A 24,131-nucleotide genomic window follows, 5' to 3' on the forward strand; every position below is an offset into this window, starting at 1 on the left:
TTTTCCCAGCCGAAAAATACAACAAAATAGAGTAATCTCAAGATTTTCAATCCTTCCTTTTTCTGTTGCTATCGTTCGTGGAAGTTCTGTTTTCAACCAATAAAATTCAAGATTCATATCACCCAGAATCTGTATTTTATGCCGAATCCGTGGAATATTTTTCCCAGCCAAAAAATACAACAAAACAGAGCAATCTCAAGATTTTCAATCCTTCCTTTTTCTGTCGCTATCGTTCGTGGAAGTTCTGTTTTCAACCAATAAAATTCAAGATTCATACAATTATATACAGAAATCGGTATAATTCGATTTTACATATGGAAAATTTAACCGTGCTACTGCGTCATTCTGGCAAGTGGAACAGTGAGAGTAACTATGTCGATTATTCGATTGAGGGGATACTGATAAAGGAGTATACGCCGTACAATAATTTGGTTGCTTTAATTTCGAAGCAACTCGACATAGATTTGTGCTCAAAGTCAATTAAAATTGAATACAAAGTAGATAGAAATTGCACGCCAATGGAAATACATAACTACATGGGTTACAGGGTGTATGTAGAGTTGAAAAAAGTGAACAGAGAATTCGGGGTGTATCCTTTGTGCATAACAACAATTGACAAAGAAGTTGTAGCTGGAGGCAGTTTAATTCAAGGCGACCTTTTGCAAATTGACGAAGCAAATCAAAGGTGTAATTTTGATACAGATGATACACTTGCCATGGAGTCTATCAATTCAGGCGAACCAATTGAGGTGTTCTAACTGGACACATATTTGATTATTTCAAAAACTAATCAAAGAGAGGTTATGGTTGGACAAGTATATAATGATAAGGCTACATTGAAACAGGTGATGGAGCATTATGCAATATCTGAAAGGTTTCAATTCCGAGCTGATAGGTCTAATGCTATCAGGTTTGAGTGTTCGTAATTACAACTTGTTGAACATCATGTTATATTCAAATGTATGGTTATGTATTTTGAATGTGAAATTGTATATTGTTTTCATGGTAGAATTTTTATCTATATTTAGATGCATTTACACCATATGTGTCACGACCCAAAATCCAACTAGTCGTGATGGCACCTAACCCAACCCGCTAGGTAAGCCAACTTTCAATTATCCAATTCCAATAATAATTATTAAAGCAATTTAAGTGAATAAAGATCTTAATCTTATACATCCCCAAAGAACTGGTAGTACAAATCATGAGCTTCTAAGAATAGAGTATACAAAGCGGAAATGAAATAATTACATAGTCTATTTGAATAATACATAAACAGAGCTTTTATAAATCTAAGGCTACCATGAACAAGAGGCAGCTACAACAGGAACACTGGTACATCTTCAAATCCCGCATCCATCGAGCACATCAACAACAACAGCCAATATCTGCACGCAATGTGCAGAAGTGTAGTATCAGTACAACCGACCCCATGTACTGAGTAAGTAACAAACCTAGCCTTAGGTTAAAAGTAGTGACGAGCTTCTACCAAGATCGGGTCCAAAACCACTAGTCCACAACAGTCCATAACAACATAAAGCAAATAATACCAGAAGTAACTCAGAGATAAAATGCTCAGCCAAATCATGATTTCAAAAATAATAGTTCTTCCTTTCAAGTACATCAGTGAAAAACCCAAATCGTTTACCGAAATTTCAAAAAATATGAATAAATTTGAAAGCAATAATTTTTCCAAAATCCTTTCAATAATAAATGATATGTTTCATTTTCCTTCCAGATAACCCGTGTAAAACAAATGCATCACTATGCCCATCTATCAACATGTGTGAGAAATCATGAATAATGTGATACCGTACAAGCATGAGAAAAATACATCTCTATGAATATATGTCATGTGTGCATGTCAATGCAATGTATCTCAGAGATTGTACTCATGTACTCACACTCTCAGAGTACTCAATCTCACTGTCTCGCATTCTCTTTCACTATACTCAGCACACTCAATCACTCAGCGCTATACAATACCTGCTACGGCGTGCAGCCCGATCCCTGTTTATAGTCGACTGCACTCACTGGGGGTGTGTACAGACTCATGAGGGGCTCCTACAGCCCAAGCGCTATAAGTACGGACAACTCACGTACTGCATGGACAACTCACGTGCTATAATATCATATCTAGATTCGCACGGACAACTCACGTGTTGCACGGCCAACAAACGTGCAATAGTATAATATATGGATCCGCACAGCCAACTCACGTGCTGCACGGCCAACTCACGTGCAATAGTATAATATATATAAAGCCAACATGGCTTGCTGCGGCGTGCAGCCCGATCCCAAAAAAACATATCTTCACAATCAGGCCATCGACCTCCCTCAGTCATCAATCTCTCCAGTCTCTCTCTCATGGGCTCACAATGTCATGAGAATAGCCCAAAACGATGATATGATGTATCAATAAATAACAACAGAGATTGAGATATGATATGCAATGAAATGAATATGACTGAGTATGAATTTTCAATTTAAAATAAGTAATTCACAACAATATGACCTCTGTGGATCCCAATAATACTGGCACATAGCCTCAATATGATTTTTAATATGCCCTTTAGCTCAATTTCTTTAACTCATAAAACCACATGGAAAATGCCAAGATCTTTTAACTATAAAATTTCATAGAAACAATTATGTCACAATTTCTATAGTGCACGCCCACACGCCCATCGCCTAGCATGTGCGTCACCTCCCAACAATTCACGAAATACATATATTCAGGGTTCATACCATCAACTCCAAGATTAGAAGAGTTATTTACCTCGAACAAGCCAAATCCAATGTCGAGCAAGCTAAGCAATGCTCCAGAAATTCCATTCTGCGCGTATTAACTTTCAAACGGCTCGAATCTAGTCACAATTAATTTGATTCAGCTCACAAAATTATAGAAATTAATTCCATATCAAATTACTAATATTTTCCAAAAATCCAAAATTATGCCCCAAAAATTACCCGTGGGGCCCACGTCTCTAATCTGATAAAACTCACAAAATCCGAACCCCCATTCAACCACGAGTCCAACCATACTAAAATTATTCAAATCCGACCACAACTCAATCTTCAAATCCTCAATTAAAGTCTATGAATTTTTCTACTATTTTCAACCCAAAACACTAATTTGTTGATAAAAATAATAATAGATTCGTTTAATTTAACCAAAACCGAGTTAAAATCACTTACCCCAATCCATATGGTGAAAATCGCCTCAAATATCGCTTCAATCCGAGCTCCATAGCTCCAAATGTGTTAAAATGGCCGAAACCTCGAAATATATCTTCTGTCCAGGTATTTACTCTTCGAGATCGCGAAGTACAAAATTTTTCATCCCCAAAATTGCTCTTCACGACCGCGGAAAATGCTTCGCGATCGCAAAGAACAAACTCCCCAACTCTTCCAGACAGTCTCTAGTATAATGGTCATAACGTTTTGGAAAAAACTCCAAATTGTAAATTGTTTAACTTTCTGAATACTATACACCAAGGGCTATAACTTTCATTTGTTGCTCATCTTCCAATTCCTTATATATTGCTAGATATAAGCTTCCAAAATCAACACTGTGCAACAGAGATTTCCAAACTCTTCCCAGACAGCCTATAGTATATCCACCATAACTGTTTGTACACAACTCTAAAGGACAAATGGTTTACATTTCTGTAAACTATACATCAAGGGCTACAACTTTCATTTTTGGATCATCTCCAAATTCATTATAGATTGCGAGATATAAGCTTCCAAAGTCGGGTCAGTGCAGCCATTTGTCCGCGATCACGATGCATACCTCTGTGGCCAAAAACCAGCAACTAAGAATGGCCTAGAAATGGTCCGAAACCACCCCGAAACTAATCCGAGCCCCTCGGGACCTCAACCAAATATACCAACAAGTCCTAAAATATCATACGAACTTAGTCGAAGCCTCGAATCGCATCAAACAACGCTAAAACTATGAATCACACCTCAATTCAAGCCTAATGAACTTTGAACTTTCAAATCCTATATCTTGTGGCGAAATACATCAAATCAATCCGGAATGACTTTAAATTTTGTACACAAGTCATAAATGACATAACGAAGCTATTCCAATTTCCAGAATCGGATTCCGACCTCGATATCAAAAAGTCAACCCCCCGGTCAAACTTTCCAAAAATTCAACTTTCGGCATTTCAAACCTAATTCCACTACGGACCTCCAAATAATTTTTCGGACACGCTCTTAAGTCCAAAATCACCATACGGAGCTATTGGAATCATCAGAATTAAATTCCGAGGTCATTTATGCATAAGTCGACATCAAGTCACTATTTTAACTTAAGCTTTAAACCTTGGAACTAAGTGTTCCAATTCATTCCAAAACCTCACCGGACCCGAACCAATTATCCCGGCAACAATAACTGTAAAGCCCAATTTAAGAAGTAAATGGGGAAACGGGGTTGTAATACTCAAAACGACCGGTCGGGTCATTACATTCTCCCCCACTTAAACATATGTTCGTCCTCGAACATGCCAAAAGTTGTTTCCAAGCCATCAAATCACCGTTCCATCTTACCACACATGTACTCGGGGGTGAACCCATGTCACCCTATTCCATATGAGCTTGACAACACAATACAACTGAAATCATTGATTTAACTTTAGCCCATAAACCTTGAAATTTAATTTCCAACCTTTAGAATTTCTTTCAAGACACAAATCTTACATATACACCCTGTATGAGTTTGAACAAGCTGTATCAAGCCATAACCATAACCATAACCACGGACATAATCACCTAACATATTACACAACTCGCATGCTCATAGCACCATTTCTGACCACGGTGACTACTCCAAAACCAACCAAATACTAGTATTAAACCCATATCGAACCAAACCTTATCCCAAAATCTTCGTACACTGTTGATAATAAAAGAAACATGCGAAATTTCATGACCACTTACCAGATCAACAAGTCATGGAGCTCTCTCGCCCCAACCGGAACCATAATCACTTTCTGATCCGACTCTCAATATTATACTCCCGAATATACCAAAATCAAACCTGATACTACCCATTCTAGGTCCAATGACCATATATTACTAAACACAATTGTTCCATAGACATGCCGCACCAATATAACTCATAGCCACATCCCGTGCCATCCATGTACCAATACGCAGCAATTCAAATGTACCCAGTCATGGAAAATAACTCAAATGAGAGAACTGTCCCGCCAGATTAACAAGTACCACCACAATGAAATGCTGAAAATTCATCATACACCGTAGAACCATCACCCGATTTTAACACAAGTTTCATACCTTAACATAACTCCGCTGCAATGCGTGACCCCATCCAAACGCTGGTCCATAATATATACCTCGAGCCACCCCGCTCAAAATTAATAACCACAGAGAGGCAAATGAAAAAAAAATGCCACACAAAACCTGAAAGAACATAACCATTACGCAATTGATCATGCAATAACCAAATACTCATCACGCTCAAATTCCGCTATAAAGCTCAAATAGAACCGCACCATCTGTGCACATAACCAATGAATCACAACTCTTCGTAGCATAAAGGAGTAACTCATAGATCATTTCAGAACATGAATAAGTTCAACATCAACTGAATGACACATCCCTCAATAATAGCAGTATGGAACCAACCATTCCGGCTCGGTGTAGAATACATATCTTAATTGGGCCTACCAATGGACCCCCAAATCAACTCGGGTTACCCACAAATAGATAAAAATCCCTCTGAAAATCCATAATGACTGAATCACAACACATTCTATCATCTGGCTAGCTCCGGCCACAACTTCACAGTCCACAACCATGAAACAATTTGCTCCTGAGAACTCCCAAATCTCCAAATCCATAGAACACGCGAATCACCATATTTGATACCATCTCCACCGCCAAAATGCCTAACACCTCTCTCATACACGATCATCCCGCGAGAAATACTTGAAAAGTTCTTCCGTGCCACTTGGAAAAATTTAAATATCAGCAGTCTATCAACCATGTGAGTATCGCAATACTAATTAAACATCCGTAAGTCAAAATACAATGCGCCTTCTGAAATACGCACCCTTCTTATACACCTAGTAGTAATAGTATTCATCTAGTCATTTGGAACCGCCCATGTTGTCTAAGAATTCCTGACCATTCTGCCCAAACTTCGTTACCTTCCTTTAAGACTGAACTGGCACCTTGTACATGTAAATCTGACTTCCGCACAACACATAACATCTATCTTGCCATCATGTGAAAAGCACAAGAATCTCATTATCAACTCTGGTCACCAGCAAATTACATATCCAGTTAGTTAGAAACCTTTATCTTGCTTCCTTCCAAGAGGAAATCACAATACACAACACGTTTCTCACACCAGTAGAAAATATCCGGTTCCAACCATGGTAGAAACTATCAAGAACACTTTGAAATCCATCTGCACATAACCAAGCTATTAGAACTAAATTCCTTTAACTCGACCAAACCACGTAGGTCACCAAATCGAAGAATATTACCACCAAAACATCTGTAGAGTCTCACCACATCATAATTACCCATATAAATACCACAAGCGAAACACCCACTCTGAAAATACCTTATTTGAGTCTAAGACCGTTTCATTCACCTTCCTGACACCAAAATATAAAATCCATAATGATATACAAAAATGCCACAAGTCTCGACACCATCCAACTTAAATCTTAGATTTTAGCAGCAAACAAATCCGCCAAAAATTCTCAGTTGTTATATATAAATCTCGAATCTATTAGAACTTTCTCGAGAATTACCCCCTTTGTTCAAATCCACATTACACCGCCCAAATGGGCCAAAAGACATGTGCCTCATTAGCACAACAGCTCTCAAATAAATAAACTCTACTTTAATATCACATATCAAATTCATACTCCGTGCGCACTACATCATTCACAAATAACAACTCACTCATCCCACGATTTTCATATACTCATAAGTGTAATATAACCCGTATTCAGGAATTTTCTTATTCGAGTCGTCATCGATCTCAACTTTTGCAAGTCATAACTAACCCACCAGTATGCCTCAGCCCAAAACTAAATCTTTACATATAATCATGAAATTGAATTATCATTAGCAGGCTCCCCCACTTGGCTCAAAGCCATAGATTAAAATATTCCATAACTCACAATACCAATACTATATTACCGTCATAATGCCACAGTCAGTTCAACAAAACTTCTTCTCAAACTCATGTAATGCCAACCATAAAAATACCCCAAATCATCCGCTAAGCTCGCAATCATTCTCTTGACACTCAAGTCAGCTATCTCAGCCAGATTCAAATTCAAATCTCGACACATATGCCCCACTGGCAGGAAAAAAAACTCTCCACTCACATCATAAGGAATACACCTACGTAGATTACTCTGCAGGGAATAACCCACCTGCTTAACCTCAAATTAGTATCTTGATATACCCTTTCGTAGTCACAATTACTATGCAATCACTTAGTCTATCTGAGTCCAAACTCACTAACCAGACATAAGAATTTAATTTGTCCCAAAATTTAACAATCGTGAAAGATCCTTCAAAACATTCACACTCGAGGCTGTACGTCACATCAAAACGAAAATCAAGCACCCAATGGCCTTCTTGTCACATTTAAATCATCTTAACACATCTCACAGTTACATCATACTCATCACAAAGCCATTTTACCGCTCATCGAGCCACAAATTCCACTGTAGGGTTATTACCGGACATATAAGTCCAATTGTACAGGTTAAAACTGAAGCTACCGAGCTCAAGATACTGTCTAACCATGGCCTCAAGTCCTCCAGACTGGCCCATCACCATAACACAGAATACTCACCTCGAACCTCATTCATAGAATCACAAGCCGGTGATGCACAGCTGATACCGAGCGCTCATGTCCGCATACGAATACATGGAGAACCAATTATGCACGATAAGGAAAGAAAAATGGGAAGTATATATCCTAAATGCCCTGTAGCCTCTCGAAGATAAGTATGGACGTCATCATACCGATCCGCAAGACTCTACTAGATACTTGCTCATGACTTATAGAACCTATGAACCTAGAGCTCTGATACCACCTTGTCACGACCCAAAATCCAACTAGTCGTGATGGCACTTAACCCAACCCGCTAGGTAAGCCAACTTTTAATTATCCAATTCCAATAATAATTATTAAAGCAATTTAAGTGAATAAAGATCCTAATCTTATACATTCCCAAAGAACTGGTAGTACAAATCATGAGCTTCTAAGAATAGAGTATACAAAGCGGAAATGAAATAATTACATAGTCTGTTTGAATAATACGTAAATAGAGCTTTTATAAATCTAAGGCTACTATGAACAAGAGGCAGCTACAACAGGAATGCTGGTGCATCTTTAAATCCCGCAACCATCGAGCACATCAACAACAACAGCCAACATCTGCACGCAATGTGCAGAAGTGTAGTATCAGTATAACCGACCCCATGTACTGAGTAAGTAACAAACCTAGCCTTAGGTTGAAAGTAGTGACGAGCTTCTACCAAGGTCGGGTCCAAAACTACTAGTCCACAATAGTCCATAACAACATAAAGCAAATAATACCAGAAGTAACTCAGAGATAAAATGCTCAGCCAAATCATGATTTCAAAAATAATAGTTCTTCTTTTCAAGTACATCAGGAAAAACCCAAATCGTTTACCAAAATTTCCAAAAATATGAATAAGTTTGAAAGCAATAATTTTCCGAACATCCTTTCAATAATAAATGATATGTTTCATTTTCTTTCCAGATAATCCGTGTAAAACAAATGCATCACTATGCCCATCTGTCAACATGTGTGAGAAATCATGAATAATATGATACCGTACAGCATGAGGAAAATACATCTCTATGCATATATGTCATGTGTGCATGTCAATGCAATGTATCTCAGATATTGTACTCATATACTCATACTCTCAGAGTACTCAATCTCAATGTCTCGCATTCTCTCTCACTATGCTCAGCACACTCAATCACTCAGCGCTATACAATACCTGTTGCTGCGTGCAGCCCGATCCCTGTTTATAGTCGACTGCGCTGACTGGGGGTGTGTACAGTCTCATGAGGGGCTCCTACAGCCCAAGCGCTATAAGCACGGACAACTCACGTGCTGCACAGACAACTCACATGCTATAATAATATATGGATCCGCACGGCCAACTCATGTGCAATAGTATAATATATGGATCCGCATGGCCAACTCATGTGTTGCACGGCCAACTCACGTGCAATAGTATAATATATATATATATATATATATATATATATATATATATATATATATATATATAAAAATATATATAAAGCCAATATGTCCTGCTGCGGCATGCAGCCCGATCCCAAAAAATATATCTTCACAATCAGGCCCTCGGCCTCCCTCAGTCATCAATCTCTCCAGTTTCTCTCTCATGGGCTCATAATGTCATGATAATAGCCCAAAATGATGATATGATGTATCAATAAATAACAACAGAGACTGAGATATGATATGCAATGAAATGAATATGACTAATATTGAGAGTTGGCTCAGAAAGTGATTATGGTTCTGGTTGGGACGAGAGAGCTCCATGACTTGTTGATCTCGTAAGTGGTCATGAAATTTTTCATGTTTCTTTTATTATGAACAGTGTACGAAGGTTTTGGGATGAGGTTTGGTTCGATATGGGTTTAATACTGGTATTTGGTTGGTTTTGGAGTGGTCACTGTGGTCAGAAATGGTGTTATGAGCATGTGAGTTGTGTAATATGTTAGGTAATTATGTCTGTGGTTATGGTTATGGTTATGGCTTGATACAGCTTGTTCAAACTCATACAGGGTGTAAATGTAAGATTCGTGTCTTGAAAGAAATTCTAAGGGTTGGAAATTAAATTCCAAGGTTTATGGGCTAAAGTTAAATCAATGATTTCAGTTGTATTATGTTGTCAAGCTCATATGGAATAGGGTGACGTGGGTTCACCCCCGAGTACATGTGTGGTAAGATGGAACAGTGATTTGATGGCTTGGAAACAACTCTTGGCACGTTTGAGGACGAACATATGTTTAAGTGGGGGAGAATGTAACGACCCGACCGGTCGTTTTGAGTATTACAATCCCGTTTTCCTATTTACTACTCAAATTGGGCTTTACAGTTGTTGTGTCACTTGCTGGGGCAATTGGTTATGGTCCGGTGAGGTTTTGGAATGAATTGGAACACTTAGTTCCAAGGTTTAAAGCTTAAGTTAAAATAGTAACCGAATGTCGACTTATGTGTAAACGACCTCGGAATTTAATTCTGATTATTCCAATAGCTCTGTATGGTGATTTTGGACTTAGGAGCATGTCCAGAAAATTATTTGGAGGTCCGTAGTGGAATTAGGCTTGAAATGCCGAAAGTTGGATTTTTGGGAAGTTTGATTGGGGGGTTGAATTTTTGATATCGAGATCGGAATCCTATTCTGGAAATTGGAATAGTTTTGTTATGTCATTTATGACTTGTGTGAAAAATTTGAAGTCATTCCGGATTGATTTGATGTATTTCGGCACAAGATATAGGATTTGAAACTTCAAAGTTCATTAGGCTTGATTTGAGGTGCGATTCATAGTTTTAGCGGTGTCTGATGCAATTCGAGGCTTTGACTAAGTTCGTATGATGTTTTAAGACTTGTTGGTATATTTGGTTGAGGTCCCGAGGGGCTCGGGTGAGTTTCGGGATGGTTTCGAACAATTTCTAGGCCATTCTTAGTTGCTGGTTTTTGTCCACAGAGGTATGCATCGCGATCGCGGACAAATGGTCGCGATCGCGAAGAGCAATTTTGTTGTTTGGGCACTGTGAATCGCGATCGCGGAAGCCTTTTCGCGATCACGTAGAGGAAAATCCTGCTGCACTGACCCGACTTTGGAAGCTTATATCTCGTAATCTATAAGGAATGTGGAGATGATCTATAAATGAAAGTTGTAGCCCTTGATGTCTAGTTTTCAGAAATGTAAACCATTTGTCCTTTGGAGTTGTGTACAAAATGTTATCATGGATATACTATAGGCTGTCTGGGAAGAGTTTGGAAATCTCTGTTGCACATGGCTAGCTTTGGAAGCTTACCTCTAGCAATATATACGGAATTGGGAGATGAATAACAAATGAAAGTTATAGCCCTTGGTGTCTAGTTTTCAGAAAGTTAAACCATTTGCATATAATCATGAAATTGAATTACCAATAGTAGGCTCCCCCACTTGGCTCAAAGCCATAGATTAAAACATTCCATAACTCACAATACCAATACTCTATTACCGTCATAATGCCGCAGTCAGTTCAACGAAACTTCTTCTCAAACTCATGCAACGCCAACCATAAAAATACCCAGATCATCCGCTAAGCTCGCAATTATTCTCTTGACACTCAAGTCAACTTTCTCAGCCAGATTCAAATTTAAATCTCCACACATATGCCCCACTGGCAGAAAAGAAACTCTCCACTCACATCATAAGGAATACACCTACGTAGATTACTCTGCAAGGAATAACCCACCTGCTTAACCTCAAATTGGTATCTTGATATACCCTTTCGTAGTCATAATTACTATGTAATCACTTAGTCTATCTGAGTCCAAACTCACTAACCAGACATAAGAATTTAATTTGTCCCAAAATTTAACAATCGTGAAAGATCCTTCAAAATATTCACACTCAAGACTGTATGTCACATCAAAATGAAAATCAAGCACCCAATGGCCTTCTTTTACATTTCAAGGAAACACTTCTTGTCACATTCAAATCGTTTTAACACATCACGCAGTTACATCATACTCATCACAAATTCCACTATAGGGTCATTACCGGACATATGAGTCCAATTGTACAGGTTACAACTGAAGCTACCAAGCTCAAGCTACGGTCTAACCATGGCCTCAAGTCCTCCAGACTGGCCCATCACCATAACACAAAATACTCACCTCGAACCTCATTCATAGAATCACAAACCGGTGATGCACAGCTGATACCGAGCGCTCATGTGCACATACAAATACGTGGAAGGAATTCAAAGAGTTATGTTTCAAGCTGAACCAATTCTGCACGATAAGGAAAGAAAGATGGGAAGTATATATCCTAAATGCCTTGTAGCCTCTCGAAGATAAGTATGGACGTCATCATACCGATCCACAAGACTCTACTAGACACTTGCTCATGACTTGTAGAACCTATGAACCTAGAGCTCTGATACTACCTTGTCACGACCCAAAATCCAACTAGTCGTGATGGCACCTAACCCAACCCGCTAGGTTAGCCAACTTTCAATTATCCAATTCTAATAATAATTATTAAAGCAATTTAAGTGAATAAAGATCTTAATCTTATACATCCCCAAAGAACTGGTGGTACAAATCATGAGCTTCTAAGAATAGAGTATACAAAGCAGAAATGAAATAATTACATAGTCTGTTTGAATAATACATAAATAGAGCTTTTATAAATCTAAGGCTACCATGAACAAGAGGCAGCTAAAACAGGAACGCTGGTGCATCTTTAAATCCCGCAACCATCGAGCACATCAACAATAACAGCCAACATCTGCACGCAATGTGCAGAAGTGTAGTATCAGTACAACCGACCCCATGTACTGAGTAAGTGACAAACCTAGCCTTAGGTTGAAAGTAGTGACGAGCTTCTACCAAGGTCGGGTCCAAAACTACTAGTCCACAATAGTCCATAACAACATAAAGAAAACTAATACCAGAAGTAACTCAGAGATAAAATGCTCAGCCAAATCATGATTTCAAAAATAATAGTTTTTCTTTTCAAGTACATCATTGAAAAACCCAAATCTTTTACCAAAATTTCCAAAAATATGAATAAGTTTGAAAGCAATAATTTTCCCAAAGTCCTTTCAATAATAAATGATATGTTTCATTTTCTTTCCAGATATCCCATGTAAAACAAATGCATCACTATGCCCATCTGTCAACATGTGTGAGAAATCATGAATAATATGATATCGTACAGCATAAGGAAAATACATCTCTATACATATATGTCATGTGTGCATGTCAATGCAATGTATCTAACATATTGTACTCATGTACTCATACTCTCATAGTACTCAATCTCACTGTCTCGCATTCTCTCTCACTATGCTCAGCACACTCAATCACTCAGCGCTATACAATACTTGCTGCGGCGTGTAGCCCGATCCCTGTTTATAGTCGACTGCGCTCACTGGGGGTGTGTACAGACTCATGAGGGGCTCCTACAGCCCAAGCGCTATAAGCACGGACAACTCACGTGCTGCACGGACAACTCACGTGCTATAATATCATATCTGGATCCGCACGGACAACTCACGTGCTGCACGGACAACTCACATGCTATAATATCATATCTGGATCCACACGAACAACTCACGTGCTATAATAATATATGGATCTGCACGGCCAACTCACGTGCTGCACGGCCAACTCATGTGCAATAGTATAATATATGGATCCGCATGGCCAACTCATGTGCTGCACGGCCAACTCACCTGCAATAGTATAATATATATAAAGCCAATATGGCTTTCTGCGGCGTGCAACCCGATCCCAAAAAAGACATATCTTCACAATCAGACCCTCGGCCTCCCTCAGTCATCAACCTCTCCAGTCTCTCTCTCATGGGCTCACAATGTCATGAGAATAGCCCAAAATGATGATATGATGTATCAATAATAACAACAGAGACTGAGATATGATATGCAATGAAATGAATATGACTAATATTGAGAGTCGGCTCAGAAAGTGATTATGGTTCCGGTTGGGGCGAGAGAGCTCCATGACTTGTTGATCTGGTAAGTGGTCATGAAATTTCGCATGTTTCTTTTATTATCAATAGTGTACGAAGGTTTTGGGATGAGGTTTGGTTCGATATGGGTTTAATACTAGTATTTGGTTAGTTTTGGAGTAGTCACCGTGGTCAGAAATGGTGCTATGAGCATGCGAGTTGTGTAATATGTTAGGTGATTATGTATGTGGTTATGGTTATGGTTATGGCTTGATACAGCTTGTTCAAACTCATACAGGGTGTATATGTAAGATTTGTGTCTTGAAAGAAATTCTAAGTGTTGGAAATTAAATTCCAAGGTTTATGGGCTAAAGTTAAATCAATGATTTCAATTGTATTGTGTTGTCAAGCTCATATGGAATAGGGTGACGTAGGTTCAACCCCGAGTACATGTGTGGTAAGATGGAACAGTGATTTGACGGCTTGGAAAAAACTTTTGGCACGTTTGAGGACGAACATATGTTTAAGTGGGGGAGAATGTAACGACTCGACCGGTCATTTTGAGTATTACAACCCCGTTTCCCCATTTACTGCTCAAATTGGGCTTTACAGTTGTTGTGTGACTTTTTGGAGCAATTGGTTCGGGTCCGGTGAGGTTTTGGAATGAATTAGAACACTTAGTTCCAAGGGTTAAAGCTTAAGTTAAAATAGTGACCGGATGTCGACTTATGTGTAAACGACCTTGAAATTTAATTCTGATGATTCCAATAGCTCCGTATGGTGATTTTGGACTTAGGAGCGTGTCTGGAAAATTATTTGGAGGTCCGTAGTGGAATTAGTTTTGAAATGCCGAAAGTTGAAATTTTAGGAAGTTTGACTGGGGGGTTGACTTTTTGAAATCGAGGTCGGAATCCGATTCTAGAAATTGTAATAGTTTCGTTATGTCATTTATGACTTGTGTGCAAAATATGAAGTCGATCCGGATTGATTTGATGTATTTTGGCACAAGATATAGGATTTGAAAGTTCAAAGTTCATTAGGCTTGAATTGAGGTGCAATTCGTAGTTTTAGCATTGTTTGATGTGATTCGAGGCTTCGACTAAGTTCGTATGATGTTGTAGGACTTGTTGGTATATTTGGTTGAGGTCCCGAGGGGCTCGGGTGAGTTTCGGGGTGGTTTCGGACCATTTCTAGGCCATTCTTAGTTGCTGGTTTTTAGCCACAGAGGTATGCATCGCGATCGCGGACAAATGGTCGCGATCGCGAAGAGAAATTTTTTTGTTTGGACTGTGAATCGCGATCGCGGAAGCCTTTTCGCGATCGCGTAGAGGAAGATCTTGCTGCACTAACCCGAATTTGGAAGCTTGTATCTCGCAATCTATAAGGAATGTGGAGATGATCCATAAATGAAAGTTGTAGCCCTTGATGTCTAATTTTCAGAAATGTAAACAATTTGTCCTTTGGAGTTGTGTACAAAATGTTATGGTGGATACACTATAGGCTGTCTGGGAAGAGTTTGGAAATCTCTGTTGCACAGGGCTGACTTTGGAAGCTTATATCTAGCAATATATACGGAATTGGGAGATGAATAACAAATGAAAGTTATAGCCCTTGGTGTCTAGTTTTCAGAAAGTTAAACCATTTGCATATAATCATGAAATTGAATTATCAATAGCAGGCTCCCCCACTTGGCTCAAAGCCATAGATTAAAACATTCCATAACTCACAATACCAATACTCTATTACCGTCATAATGCCACAGTCAGTTGAACGAAACGTCTTCTCAAACTCATGCAACGCCAACCATAAAAATACCCCAAATCATCCGCTAAGCTTGCAATCATTCTCTTGACACTCAAGTCAACTTTCTCAGCCAGATTCAAATTCAAATCTCCACACATATGCCCCACTGGCAGAAAATAAACTCTCCACTCACATCATAAGGAATATACCTACGTAGATTACTCTGCAAGGAATAACCCACCTGCTTAACCTCAAATTGGTATCTTGATATACCCTTTCGTAGTCACAATTACTATGTAATCACTTAGTCCATCTGAGTCCAAACTCACTAACCAGACATACGAATTTAATTTGTCCCAAAATATAACAATCGTAAAAGATCCTTCAAAACATTCACACTCGAGACTGTACGTCACATCAAAACGAAAATCAAGCACCCAATGGCCTTCTTTTATATTTCAAGGAAACATTTCTTGTCACATTCAAATCGTCTTAACACATCCCGCAGTTACATCATACTCATCACAAATCCATTTCACCGCTCATCGAGCCACAAATTCCACTGTAGGGTCATTACCGGACATATGAGTCAAATTGTACAGGTTACAACTGAAGCTACCGAGCTCAAGCTACGGTCTAACCATGGCCTCAAGTCCTCCAGACTGGCCCATCACCATAACACAGAATACTCACCTCGAACCTCGTTCATAGAATCACAAGCCGGTGATGCACAGCTGATACCGAGCACTCATGTGCGCATACTAATACATGGAAGGAATTCAAAGAGTTATGTTTCAAGCTGAACCAATTCTGCACGATAAGGAAAGAAAGATGGGAAGTATATATCCTAAATTCCATGTAGCCTCTCGAAGATAAGTATGGACGTCATCATACCGATCCGCAAGACTCTACTAGACACTTGCTCATGGCTCGTAGAACCTATAAACCTAGAGCTCTGATACCACCTTGTCACGACCCAAAATCCAACTAGTCGTGATGGCACCTAACCCAACCCGCTAGGTTAGCCAACTTTCAATTATCCAATTCCAATAATAATTATTAAAGCAATTTAAGTGAATAAAGATCTTAATCTTATACATCCCCAAAGAACTGATAGTAATAATCATGAGTTTCTAAGAATAGAATATACACGAAAATGAAATAATTACATAGTCTATTTGAATAATACATAAACAGAGCTTTTAAAAATCTAAGGCTACCATGAACAAGAGGCAGCTACAACAGGAACGATAGTACATCTTCAAATCCCGCAACCATCGAGCACATCAACAATAATAGCCAACATCTGCACGCAATGTGCAGAAGTGTAGTATCAGTACAACCGACCCCATGTACTGAGTAAGTAACAAACCTAGCCTTAGGTTGAATATAGTGACGAGCTTCTACCAAGGTCGGGTCCAAAACCACTAGTCCACAACAGTCCATAACAACATAAAGCAAATAATACCAGAAGTAACTGAGAGATAAAATGCTCAGTCAAATCATGATTTCAAAAATAATAGTTCTTCCTTTCAAGTACATCAGTGAAAAACCCAAATAGTTTATCGAAATTTCCAAAAATGTGAATAAGTTTGAAAACAGAAATTTTTCCAAAATCCTTTCAATAAGAAATAAAATATCTCATTTTCTTTTCAGATAACCATTGTAAAACAAATGCATCACTATGCCCATCTGTCAACAAATGTGAGAAATCATGAATAATGTGATACCGTACAGCATGAGGAAAATACATCTCTATGCATATATGTCATGTGTGCATGTCAATGCAATGTATCTCAGAGATTGTACTCATGTACTCACCCTCTCAGAGTACTCAATCTCATTGTCTCGCATTCTCTCTCACTATGCTCAGCACACTCAATCACTTAGCGCTATACAATACCTGCTGCGGATTGCCCGATCCCTGTTTATCGTCGACTGCGCTCACTGGGGGTGTGTACAGACTCATGAGGGGCTCCTACAGCCCAAGCGCTATAAGCACGGACAACTCACATGCTGCACGGACAACTCACGTGCTATAATATCATATCTGGATCCGCACGGAAACTCACGTGCTATAATAATATATGGATCCGCACGGCCAACTCACGTGCTGCATGGCCAACTCACGTGCAATAGTATAATATATGGATCCGCACGACCAACTCACGTGCAATAGTATAATATATATAAAGCCAACATGGCATGCTGCGGCGTGCAGCCTGATCCCAAAAAAACATATCTTCACAATCAGGCCCTCAGCTTCCCTCCGTCATCAATCTCTCCAGTCTCTCTTTCATGGGCTCACAATGGCATGAGAATAGCCCAAAATGATAATATGATGTATGAATAAATAACAACAGAAACTGAGATATGATATGCAATGAAATGAATATGACTGAGTATGAATTTTCAATTTAAAATAAATAATTCACAACAATATTACCTCGGTGGGTCCCAATAATACTGGCACATAGCCTCAACATGATTTTTAATATGCTTTTTAGCTCAATTTCATTAACTCATAAAACCGCATGGAAACTGCCAAGATCATTTAACTACAAAATTCCACAGAAATAATTATGTCATAATTTTTATAGTGCACGCCCACATGCCCGTCACCTAGCATGTGCGTCACCTCCCAACAATTCATGAAATACACATATTCAGGGTTCATACCCTCAACTCCAAGATTAGAAGAGTTACTTACCTCGAATAAGCCAAATCCAATGTCGAGCAAGCTAAGCAATGCTCCAGAAATTCCATTCTGCGCGTATCAACTTCCAACGGCTCGAATTTAGTCACAATTAATTTGATTCAGCTCACAAAATTATAGGAATTAATTCCATATCAAATTACTAATATTTTTCAAAAATCCAAAATTACGCCCCAAAAATTACCCGTGGGGCCCATGTCTTGGAATGCAATAAAACTCACAAAATCTGAACCCACATTCAACCACGAGTCCAACCATACCAAAATTACTCAAATCCGACCACAACTCGACCTTCAAATCCCCAATTAAAATCTATGAAGTTTTCTACTATTTTCAACCCAAAACACTAATTTGTTGATAAAAACAATAATAGATTCATGTAATTTAACCAAAACCGGGTTAAAATTACTTACCCCAATTCATATGGCAAAAATTGCCTCAAAAATCGTTTCAATCCGAACTCCATAGCTCCAAATGTGTTAAAATGGCTGAAACCTCAAAATATATCTTATGTCCAGGCATTTACTCTTTGCGATCGCGGAAAATGCTTCGCGATCGCAAAGCACAAAATTTTTCAGCCCCAAAATTGCTCTTCGCGATCGCGGAAAATGCTTCGCGATCGCGAAAAACAAACTCCCCAACTCTTCCAGACAGTTTTTAGTATAATGGTCATAACCTTTTGTACAAAACTCCAAATTACAAATGGTTTAACTTTCTGAAAACTAGACACCAAGGGCTATAACCTTTATTTGTTGCTCATCTCCCAATTCCTTATATATTACTAGATAAAAGCTTCCAAAGTTAGCTCTGTGCAACAGAGATTTCCAAACTCTTCCCAGATAGTCTATAGTTTATCCACCATACCTTTTTGTACATAACTCAAAAGGACAAATGATTTACATTTATGAAAACTAGACATCACGAGCTACAACTTTTATTTTTGGGTCATCTCCAAATTTCTTATAGATTGCGAGATATAAGCTTCCAAAATCGGGTTAGTGCAGTAGGATTTTCCTCTACGCGATCGCGAAAAGGCTTCTGCGATCGCAAAAAGGCTTCTGCGATCGCGATTCATAGTGCCCAAACAGCAAAATTGCTCTTCGCGATCGCGACCATTTGTCCGTGATCATGATGCATACCTCTGTGGCCAAAAACCAGCAGCTAAGAATGGCCTAGAAATGGTCTGAAACTACCCTGAAACTCACACGAGCCCCTCAGGACCTCAACCAAATATACCAACAAGTCCTAAAACATCATACGAACTTAGTCGAAGCTCGAATCGCATCCAACAACGCTAAAACTACGAATTGCACCTCAATTCAAGCCTAATGAACTTTAAACTTTCAAATCCTATATCTTGTGCCGAAATACATCAAATCAATCCGGAATGACTTCAAATTTTGCACACAAGTCATAAATGACATAACGAAGCTATTCCAATTTCCAGAATCGGATTCCGACCTCGATATCAAAAAGTCAATTCCCCGGTCAAACTTTCCAAAAATTCAACTTTCGGCATTTCAAGCCTAATTCCACTACGGACCTCCAAATAATTTTTCGGACACGCTCCTAAGTCCAAAATCACCATACGGAGCTATTGGAATCATCAGAATTAAATTCTGAGGTCGTTTACACATAAGTCGACATCCGGTCACTATTTTAACTTAAGATTTAAACCTTGGAACTAAGTGTTACAATTCATTCCAAAACCTCACCGGACCCAAACCAATTGACCCGGAAAGTCACACAACAACTGTAAAGCCCAATTTGAGCAGTAAATGGAGAAATGGGGTTGTAATACTCAAAACGACCGGTCGGGTCGTTACACTGTCATTGTTATACTTATGAATAATTATGTATTTCAAATACATGTATTCATCTGTATTTTACTGATAAATATTTATTACAGTGACTTTCACTGGTTGTTCTTAGATGTATTTATATGTATTTATATGTATATATATAATTACAATCGTATTCACATGTATATGTGTGTATTTTGAATTTTTTGTACATTGTATTTATGGTAGAATTTTTAAATTGTATTTAGATGTATTTAGATATGTTTGGATGTATTTACATGACTTTCATTGTTGTACTTATGAATAATTATGTATTTCAAATACATGTATTCATCTATATTTTACTGATAAATAGATATTACAGTGACTTTCGTTGTTTGTTTTTAGATGTGTGTGTGTGTGTGTGTGTGTGTATATATATATATATATATATATATATATATATATATATATATATATATATATATATATATATATATATATAAATTACAATGTATTCACATGTATATGTGTGTATTTTATAATAATGTATATATATGTAACAATGTATTCACATGTATATGAGTGTATTTTTTAACTATTTATACTGATCGTATATATTGCAAAAAAATTATTTGCAGCTATACATTATTATGTATGTCAGAGGATTGTGAATGGAGATTTAAGGCTTCTAGCATTAACAAATCACAAATGTTCAAAGTGAGAGAGTTCAATAATAAGCATACATGTCCGTTGAAGGATAAGGTGTATGAGCAATGTCAAGCAAGTAGTAGTCTTATCGGTGGTATGATTAGGTCCAAGCTTACTAATCATAAGAGGAAATACACCCCAAAGGATATAATTAATGATGTGAAATCAGATTTTGGTGTAGATGTTAGTTATATGTTGGCTTGGTGGGCTAAAGAAAAGGCAATGAATTTTTTGAGAGGTGAACCGGCTGATTCATACAATAAATTACCAGGGTACTTATATACAATGGATATGACATATCCTGGTTCACACATTAGAATGGTAAAATCGCCACAAAATGTGTTCATGTATGTGTATATATCTTTGTATGCCTTTATAAAGGGGTTCGATCATTGTAGACCCATTGTGGTTGTGGATGGAAGCCACCTAAAATCGGCATACACCGGGACATTCGTCTCGGCCAGCACGTTGGATGGCGCAGGTGAGTATGGGGATTATAATAAAATTTGTTAATTTTACTGCCTATTAAATATTGAAATACATATTTTTAATATGTATGCAATTGTATTTACAGGTCATATACTGCCACTAGCATATGGTGTTATTGATTCAGAGAACGATGCTGCTTGGTCGTGGTTCTTTGAGCAATTCAAGGAAGCATATGGTGAGAGGGAAAACATGTGCATCATTTCAGATAGGAATGAGAGCATCATCAAATCTGTATTGAGAGTGTATCCAATGGTACCACATTTTGCTTGTATATGGCATCTATGGAACAACGTATATAAGAAATTCAAAAAGAGTCATTCAAAGTTGAGTGAGATATACTTCTCGATGGCAAAAGCATACACACATGCTGAATATGATAGTCTAATGGAGAAGGTGGAGAAGGTAGATATTAGGGTGAAAGAATACTTGGAATTAGCTGGATACGAAAAGTGAGCTAGGTTGTATGCACCTGTTAACAGGGAATAGATCATGACGTCAAATATTACTGAGTCAATCAATGCCGCACTTGTGTCAGCAAGAGAATTTCTAATATACGACTTCCTCGAAGAAGTTAGGAAGATGTTTGGACGTTGGAATTGCAGCAATCGGAAAGAAGCTCCACACACGTACACAATGCTTTGAAAAAAATACCAGGAGATGCTTACTTTGAATGAGGCAATGTCTACACGTATAATTGTAAGTTTTTTTTTAAAGTCATTGTATCATGTATTTAGCTCTGGTACAAGGTGTATTTATTTCTGATACAATTTCTACTATTCAAATACAGAATGCTCATTGTATTATAGAAGTTGTGCATGCTTTCTGTTTTATGAAATGTTTAAAAAACTTATCATTATATGTATACTTTACTTGTTTATACATTTGCATTTCATTGGTTGAAATCAATGGTTTTGTTTCTAACCAGATGCATTTCCTAAGCAGATAGTCAATATGTTACTGTATATCACTATATTCATCAGTTAAAATGTCATCATCTTTAATATTCTGCCAGCCTAAATATAGACTGTATTCCACAGTATTCAATATATTTCATTGTATATCATTGTATGTCTTTGTATTTTATATCTACATATATGTTTGTATTTCATTGTATTTTATACATACATATTTGTTTGTATTTCATTGTATTTTATACATACATATTTGTTTGAATTCAATATAGATGATAATTCTGAAAGATAAATAAAAGTTTACTGCTGTATATTTAAATTGTTTTTTAATTGTATATATCTATACTATATTTAATACGTCTATTCTTTGATATATATATGATTTTTTTTAAATGTTCAAAATTTATAGGTCTATGTTTAAATATAGGTTGTACCATCGACTGAATACTTGCATACGGTGAACGATGAAGGAAGGCATTACACTGTTTGCCTCTTAGAGAGAAAGTGCAGTTGTGGGCGGTTCCAAGTTGACGAATTACCATGCCCACACGCTTGGGCTGTCTTGAAGAGCAAGTTTCTAATGCCAGAAGATTATTGCTCGGACTATTACAAACCAAAGTCTGTTATAATGACATACGAGGTGCCCGTGTATCCGCTGCCTGACCAAAATGAATGGAATATACCAGCACATATATCAGAGGAAGTTGTCTTACTACCCAAATGGAAAAGACCTCCTGGAAGGCCAAAGAAAAAGCACGATAAGCCGTTCAGTGAATTGTTGCAGAAGAAAAATCAACATTTGTGTAGCATATGTGGACAGGGAGGACATAATAAGCGTACTTGTAGAAATGCTCCACGTAGGACTTAGTTCACATTCTGACTTGTATTACTGCAATAACGATGTGTCATAGATTCCGGTGACATTTTGAAATAATACATATTGATTAGTTGGTGTATTGGATTATTGCGTAAATACATACTGCTGAATATAATTTAGTAAACTGTTGAATACATACTGCATTTATATTTTGAATAAATATGAATACACACAGGTGCATTATATCTGAATACGTATCAAAACAAAATGCATTATACATACACTACAATCTGAATACATTTGAATACTTATGAATACAAAATGCAGTACACATATAGTATAATCTGAATATATTTGAATACATCTGAATACAAAATGTAGAGCACATACAGTACAATCTCACGAATATATTAATCTACTAAATATATTTAAGTACATGTGAATATAAAATGCAGTACACATACAATACAATCTCTGCAATTTATCTCAAAACATGATGCATATACAATCTGGTGAATATATATGAATATATATATACATATGAATAAAATCTACTAAATATATTTGAATATATGTGAATACAAAATGCAGAGCACATATATTACAATGTCCAGAATATATATTGAATACATAAGTAATCTCCTGAATATATTAATCTCCTGAATATATTTGAATACATGTGAATATAAAATGCAGTACACATACAGTACAATATCTTGAATATATATCAATACATGATGCATATACAACCTGAATATATATCAAAACATGATGCATATACAACCTGCTGAATACATATGAATACATATATACATATGAATACAATCTGCTAAAGGATTATTTTTAGTAAACTGATGAATGCATACTGTATATATACTTTGAATACATATGAGTACATATATATATATATAAATGTGCTGAATACATATGAATATAACCTGCTGAATATTAACTGCTGCACAAAACATTGAAACAACATGAATATTTGAAATTATAAATAGCTGAATAAACACTGTGGATACAGTGAATAAAGTGAAAACATGAGTTTTTCTTAACAGAACACCATCTTTACCAAAACAATATTCAAAAAACTGTATTCACATAAAACTATCTTCCAAAACTATATTCACCGAAAACTATTCTAAAACTATCTTCACAGAAGTATCTGAATCCGTAATTTGCCTAA

The 24,131-nt window shown here is 37.3% G+C and overlaps 1 protein-coding gene across 1 annotated transcript; it reads left to right on the forward strand.

Moving 5' to 3' along the window:
• The first annotated feature begins 314 nt into the window (after positions 1-314).
• Positions 315-22,996, forward strand: LOC142168997 (uncharacterized). Its single transcript, XM_075230188.1, has 5 exons — positions 315-749; positions 846-910; positions 20,659-21,209; positions 21,303-21,619; positions 22,556-22,996. Exons 1-5 carry the CDS (start codon positions 315-317, stop codon positions 22,994-22,996), a joined length of 1,809 nt encoding a protein of 602 aa, XP_075086289.1.
• Positions 22,997-24,131: the final 1,135 nt, after the last annotated feature.

Source organism: Nicotiana tabacum, chromosome 14 (assembly GCF_000715075.1).
Source record: "Nicotiana tabacum cultivar K326 chromosome 14, ASM71507v2, whole genome shotgun sequence".
NCBI lineage: Eukaryota > Viridiplantae > Streptophyta > Magnoliopsida > Solanales > Solanaceae > Nicotiana > Nicotiana tabacum.

Bases quoted from the DNA above. Each gene is read 5' to 3' on its own strand.
- LOC142168997 (XM_075230188.1), top strand. From the start codon at position 315: ATGGAAAATTTAACCGTGCTACTGCGTCATTCTGGCAAGTGGAACAGT. The intron at 911-20,658 runs GTTTGAGTGTTC...AATTATTTGCAG, and splicing joins GATAGGTCTAATGCTATCAG to CTATACATTATTATGTATGT. The intron at 21,210-21,302 runs GTGAGTATGGGG...TTGTATTTACAG, and splicing joins CAGCACGTTGGATGGCGCAG to GTCATATACTGCCACTAGCA.